We start from the raw sequence: 7,500 nt of genomic DNA, 5'->3' as shown, positions 1-7,500 counted from the left end.
CTAAGGCCAAAGTCGATTTTCTGGAGAGGTGAGAGTGATTCAGTGATTAAGTATGACACCCAATCTGCGTATTTGAAGTGTTTTGAAGTGACTTATCTGCTCATTTTCACATTATGTTCCACAGGCGACAAAACTTTTATCTTGTGAAAATCTGCCCTGTCTGTGTTCAATAAAGGGTCAATCTGTCTTTGGTGCATGAAATTTATTTTTGTGCATACATTTTCATTCGGGAGGGTTGTAGCTTTCATATGAGTGACTTCTGAAGCCAAGTGATTAATTGAAAGTCAGGTTATTAGCTGTTATTCCAAACAGATGGATAGGCGACAACTCTTTTGGAGGCGAGTGTAGTATAGTATATTATACTAGATATAGCGGAGCAAATAAGGCCAAAAATAGTTCACTTTGGTATGCAAGCATGAAAATTGGCACACATGTTCATTAGAATGTACTCTTTCAGCTAAGGGCGTTGGCCACGCAAAAATCCAAGATGGCCGCCATTTTTCAAGGCCAACGCCCTGAGCTGATAGAGTACATTCTAATGAACATCTGTGCCAATTTCCATGCTTGCATACCAAAGTTAACTATTCTGGGCTATTTTGACAATTAATTGGTGCACTAGATAGATGACAATACTGAACAAAATACAAAAGTGGGATACAGCATACAGAAATACGTGGGGTACAGAGTTCAGTACAGATTTGTGTTTTTTGACCAAAACAGCTGTACAAGCACCAGTGAACTCTAGACTCAGACAGAGAAAAAGTTAGAGAGAATTAGAAATAACGGTGTGCGTGTGTGCGTGTGTGCGTGTATGCGTGTGTGTGTGTGTGTGTGTGTGTGTGTGTGTGTGTGTGTGTGTGTGTGTGTGTGTGTGTGTGTGTGTCTATGTGTGTGTGTGTGTGTGTGTGTGTGTGTGTGTGTGTGTGTGTGTGTGTGTGTGTGTGTGTGTGTGTGTGCGCGCGTGTGTGTGTGTGTGTGTGTGTGTGTGTGTGTGTGTGTGTGTGTGTGTGTGTGCTGTCATTGAGAGGGTGTCTGCCAAAACAGCTGTACAGGCTCCAGTGAACTCCTCATCAACCCATTGCATCACCACAGACAAAGCTCCTTGCAGACGGAAGAAACTGCAAGTGTCTGATTCGTGTGGAAGTAACTGCAGCTATCTGTGAGGGCTGTCTGGAAATATTTTGCTTCGGTTTTAGGTTTTAACACTGGTTGAAATCCAAATCACTTTGGATTGACTTCCGGCGGCGGCGCACGTAGGTTGCAGCAGCCCCTTGCTTTCCCAACTTTCAGTGTTTATTTGTGTTAAAATGTGTCTTTCGGAATGTCTATCGTCGGAAAATATGTCGGAACGCACGTACAGTCGGCAACAGCTGTTGCAGATAAGAATGGACAACTTAAGCAATGTATTGGATGTACCAATGAAGACCCTGGAGGAACTAGGAATTCTCCGGCGGCATAGGACTACATCGGACCCGTCTGCCTTGCTATGCCGACGCCGAAGAATTAGGAAAAGGGGCAAATGAGGTGGCGTCGAGACACGGCTTGCAGCCAACCCAACTCGTCCAGCAATACCATCAATTCTCTTGGCAAACGTCAGATCTCTGGACAATAAGATGGATGACATACGGCTACTAAGATCAGCGAACAAAACCGTGAGGAACTGCTGCGTTACGGTGTTTACCGAATCATGGCTGAACGACGGCATACCCGATTCGGCTTTACATCTGGAACAACTAACGTGCCACCGAGCGGACAGAGCCCTTGCAGAGAAAAAACGAGGAGGAGGAATATGTGTCTACACACATGATGCTTGGTGCAATAATGCTACGGTAGTACAGAGGCACTGCTCTCCACGAGTGGAGTTCATGATTATCAAGTGCCGACCCTTCTATCTACCCAGAGAAATCTCCGCTATCCTATTAGTCGCCGTCTACCTCCCACCCAGCAACAAAAATGGCGTCAAAAGCGAGGCACTGAACGAGCTGCATCGGGGCATCAGTGAACAACAAGATGCACACCCAGATGCCTTCACAGTGGTACTAGGAGATTTCAACCACGGAAATCTCAAAACAGTACTTCCAAAATTTCATCAACATGTCAACTTCCCAACAAGAGGACAAAACACCCTGGACCTCGTTTACACAAATCAGAAGAGAGCATACAAGGCAAAGCCCATCCCCCACATTGGATCATCAGACCACACGACAATTCTGCTACTGCCAGCTTACAGACAAAAGGCAAAACTCACCAAACCAGTTCTGAAGGAGGTGAGAAAATGGCCTGAGGGAGCCATCTCACGACTTCAGGACTGCTTTGAAACCACAGACTGGGACATTTTCAAAACAACTGCCACCCACAGCAATCACATTGACATTGAGGAGTACACAGACACCGTGACCTCCTACATCACAAAATGCATCGATGATGTTACAGAAATAAAACACATCACTACCAGGGCCAACCAGAAGCCATGGTTCACAGGAGACGTTCACCGACTGCTGAGGGCCAGAGACAAAGCCTTCAGAGCAGGAGACGTAGCTGGCCTAAAGACAGCAAGGGCTAACCTGTCCCAGGGCATCAGGAAAGCAAAAAAGGAATACTCAGACAAAATAACAACACACTTCAAAGACAGCAGAGATGCACAGAGCCTGTGGCAGGGCATACAGGCCATCACGGACTATAAGCCTGCACCACGAAGCTGTGACAACAACACCTCTCTGCTAAACGATCTGAATAGTTTCTTTGCCCGCTTTGAAGCACAAAATGACACTCACCCACAGAAAACTCCCCTCTCCCCCATGATCAACCCCTTTACCTGTCCTCTGCCAGTGTTAAGAGGACACTGGCCACCATCAACCCACGCAAAGCAGCTGGCCCAGACAACATACCAGGCCGAGTGTTGAAGGATTGTGCAGAAGAGCTGAAGGATGTCTTCACAGACATCTTTAACATCTCTCTGGAGCAAGCAGTCATCCCATCACTTTTCAAAGCTGCTACCATCATACCTGTGCCGAAGAAATCATCACCATCATGCTTCAATGACTACCGTCCTGTAGCACTGACGCCCATAATCATGAAGTGCTTCGAACGGCTAGTCCTGTCACACATCAAAACCACCCTACCCCCCACCCTAGACCCCTACCAGTTCGCATACCGAGCCAAGCGATCCACGGAGGATGCAATTTGCTCTGCCCTCCATCCAGCCCTCACCCACTTGGACAATAAAGACTCATATGTGAGAATGCTGTTCATTGACTTCAGTTCAGCATTCAATACCATAATACCACAACAACTCATCAGAAAACTGGACAAACTAGGTTTCAGCACCTCCCTCTGCAACTGGCTGCTGGACTTCCTGATGCAAAGACCACAAGCAGTACGGGTAGGGAACAACACCTCGAGCACCCTGACCCTGAGCACGGGGGCTCCGCAAGGCTGTGTTCTCAGCCCCCTGCTGTTCACGCTGCTGACACACGACTGCACAACGACCCACAGCACTAACCATCTAGTGAAGTTTGCGGATGATACAACACTGGTGGGCCTCATCACCAAGGGCGATGAGACTCACTACAGAGAAGAAGTAGACCTGCTGGCCAGATGGTGCAAAGACAACAACCTCCTGCTGAATGTCAACAAGACCAAGGAGATTGTTGTCAACTTCCAAAGGGTCCAAAAACAACTGCCACCACTGACCATCGACGGCGATGCTGTGGAGAGAGTGAGCAGCACCAAGTTCCTTGGAGTGCACATCAGCGACGACCTCTCTTGGACCACCAACACTACATCACTGGCGAAGAAGGCCCATCAGCGTCTCTACTTCCTGCGCAAACTAAAGAAGGCAAGTGCTACACCCTCCATCATGACAACATTCTACAGAGGAACCATAGAGAGCGTCGTGTCCAACTGCATCACAGTGTGGGGAGGAAGCTGCACGGAGAAAAACAGGAAGACACTCCAGCGTGTTGTGAACACAGCGAAGAAGATCATTGGAGTACCACTCCCCTCCCTGCAGGACATTTACACCACACGCCTCACCCGGAAAGCACTGATGATCATCAAAGACACAAGCCACCCTGCACACAAACTGTTCAGCCTCCTGCCCTCTGGAAAGAGGTACAGGCGCCTCCGTTCCCGTACCACCCGGCTGGCGAGCAGCACAATGCACCAAGCGATCAAGATGCTGAACACTCAACCCACTCTCCCTCCACTGTCAGCCTCTAGCCAGCAAGGCCACTGACAACCCCCCCCCCCCACTGTCAGCCTCTAGCCAGCAAGGCCACTGACAACCCCCCCTCCCCATCCCCCACCACCATATCTGCGACTGAACATTCCACCTGCACTACTATACTTGTGACTGAACTTTCAACCTGCACTAACTCAAAACATGCACACACACACACACACACACACACACACACACACACACACACACACACACACACACACACACACACACACACACACACACACACAAGCACACTGCACTTTCTGCACTAAACCCAACATACACACACTGACACACACACACACACACACACACACACACACACACACACACACACACACACACACACACACACACACACACACACACAGACACAGACACACGAACACACACACAAGACGCACACCGCACCTTCTACCTGCACTAAACACATACACACACACACACACACACACACACACACACACACACACACACACACACACACACACACACACACACACACACACACACACACACACACACACACACACACACACACACACACACACACACTGCTGCTGGTGTACTTGACAGACCTTTTCATATTTATTTTCTTCAAAATGCTACTATTACCATGTCAGAACGCTATAAAGGACTTTTTTTTAGGAAAAGCACAAAAACACAACAAATACCTCTTAATGTATGTCCTCTACAAGTCTTCTGTTGTCCAGTCTTGCACTTTAAATGTCTGTATGAGCACTGTCTATGTCCATACTGTCTTAAGTCCATGTATAAGTACTGTCTATGTCTATACTGTCTATGTCCTTACCTTAATTAGTCTATGTCTGTATGGGAAAGCAAGAAATGTAATTTCAAATTCTTTGTATGACCAGTGCATGTAAAGAAATTGACAATAAAACCTACTTGACTTGACTTGAAATTCTGACACATTTTGAAACACATGAAAATCTGTGAGTGTGTGTGTGTGTGTGTGCATGTGTGTGTGTGAGAGAGTGTGTGTGTGTGTGTGTGTGTGTGTGTGTGTGTGTGTGTGTGTGTGTGTGTGTGTGTGTGTGTGTGTGTGTGTGTGTGTGTGTGTGTGTGTGTGTGTGTGTATGTGTGAGTGTGTGTGTGTGTGTGTGTGTGTGCATGTGTGTGTGTGTGTGTCTCACCAGTACACAGTACTCCACGTCGTCCCCCAGTAGTCCCGTGTCGTTGAGTGTGTGTGTGTGTGTGTGTGTGTGTGTGTGTGTGTGTGTGTGTGTGTGTGTGTGTGTGTGTGTGTGTGTCTCACCAGTACGCAGTACTCCACGTCGTCCCCCAGTAGGCCCGTGTCGTTGAGTGTGTATTTTGCTTTCTTCATCTTGGCGTCCACCGGTCCCTTCTCCACCTGATGCTTAATGGCCTTAAACAGCTTATATAGCGGCTCTCCTACTGTGTCCTATAGGGGGAGACAACACACACACACACGCACGCACGCACGCACGCACACACACACACACACACACACAAACGCACATGCACACACACACACACGCGCGCATACAGGCACGCGCGTGCACACACACGGACACACACTCACGCGCACACACAGTTTAGTACTTTTATTTGGATCGTCACACAGGGAAGGATTACAGATCCAAACAGTATTGGAAAAATCCTGTAGATTGGTAAGATTGATGATGTACAAATTACGAGTCCAGTAATCTCTATGGATAGATATGACATCGCCGTCTCCAAATGGACAGGCTCCCAGTTATGACAGAAATAGCAGTATTTGTTCAGTCCCTTTGCACTGTTTTTGCATTATCCACACAGTTCCGGTCCTCCCATGACCAGTGTATATGTCCAAGGCTTCCAAACACAAGAACAACTAATTTGCAGTTATATCCACACACACACTCACACACACACACACACACACACACGCACACACGCACGCATGTAGGAAAACACGCGCACACTCACTCACGCACGCACGCACGCATGCACGCACGCATGCACGCAGGCATGCACGCAAGCATGCACGCACGCAGTTAGTTAGTCTTTGAGGGCTTCTGAAGGACATCTCAAGAGAGGACACCAATGAGTCCTTACCGAAGGGTATTTTAACTAGAGATGCACCGGATCCTGATTTTTAGGATCCTGCCGGATACCAGATCCACTGCTTAAGATACTGCTGGATCCGGAACCGGATACCGGATCCTGCGAAAGGGTTGAAACACATAGCCAACTCGCACACGTGGGCCCTTTTTATTACGTTGTCATAAACTATTTTTAAGACTCATTGGCTTAGTGCCACACTGCCTTCAACGACCGCTTCCAATGGGCTTTCACTCCATGCAGCGACTGGGGTTGTGAAAGACTGACTGAAAAGCCTAGGCTAGGTAAAAAGTAGAGATGCCCCAGATCGTGATTTTTAGGTAACTGCCGGATACCGGATCCACTGCTAAAGATCCTGCTGGATCCGGATAGTCTGAAAAACCCTATTATCCTGCCGGATCCGGAACCGGATCTTGGATCCTGTACATCTCTAATTTTAACTACCTACAAACAGAAGGCATTCAATGTGGATGGCCCTTCCAGGAGAGTGGTGAGCTAATTGCTAAAAAAACGTATGTAGCATATGCATATGAGAAAACTTTCACCTGCATTACAGTGCAAGGACACAAAACAACAAACTATTTACATATTTACATAACAAAAACAGAATGTGCAAACGTTCCAAAGGCAGCAGGTTTCTATGACGACAGCCGATTCCGATTCCAAAAAAGCAATGGCAGCAGAGCAACTTGCTTCAGCGTTTTACAGTGATATGGTTTACATTTGGACATTGGAAAATAAAAACCTGAAGTTAAGTCCACCTGGGAAACTCCAACTCCCATTGTCATTTTGACACAGCACTCCACAGCACACAAGTGCACACTGCACACATCGAAATTCCATTTATGCCTCATCCGTGCAAGGGGGTAGCCCCCAATGGCGCCCCTAGGGAGCAGTGCGGTGGGACGGTACCATGCTCAGGGTACCTCAGTCATGGAGGGGGATGGGGAGAGAGAGCACTGGTTAATTACTAACCCCACCGGGAGTCGAACCTGCAATCTTTGGGTTACAACTCTGACACCTTAACTGCTTACCCATGACTGTCCTATGTCATTGGCCCTCTGATCAAGCAGAGTGTTAACCCTATCCAGACCGGGGGGGGGGGGCTAAAAGTGCCCGCACCAACTTTGATGTCGTATAACTCTTGAATGACTAAAGCTAAGACTACAAAACGTTGTGACTTTTCCTAA

General features: G+C 47.7%; 1 protein-coding gene across 1 annotated transcript in view; it reads right to left on the bottom strand.

The window, feature by feature from the left end:
• LOC134464188 (plexin-B2-like) overlaps positions 1-7,500 on the bottom strand; it is a 90,111-nt gene that overhangs the window by 33,158 nt on the left and 49,453 nt on the right. Inside the window, exon 11 of the mRNA XM_063217657.1 lies at positions 5,502-5,648. Coding sequence (XP_063073727.1) covers positions 5,502-5,648 — 147 coding nt within the window. The remainder of the gene's footprint in view (positions 1-5,501; positions 5,649-7,500) is intronic.

The sequence above is a fragment of the Engraulis encrasicolus genome, chromosome 15 (assembly GCF_034702125.1).
Source record: "Engraulis encrasicolus isolate BLACKSEA-1 chromosome 15, IST_EnEncr_1.0, whole genome shotgun sequence".
Classification (NCBI taxonomy): domain Eukaryota; kingdom Metazoa; phylum Chordata; class Actinopteri; order Clupeiformes; family Engraulidae; genus Engraulis; species Engraulis encrasicolus.
The sequence above is the reverse complement of the archived record's forward strand: the minus strand, read 5'-3'. Positions and strand labels throughout refer to the sequence as shown.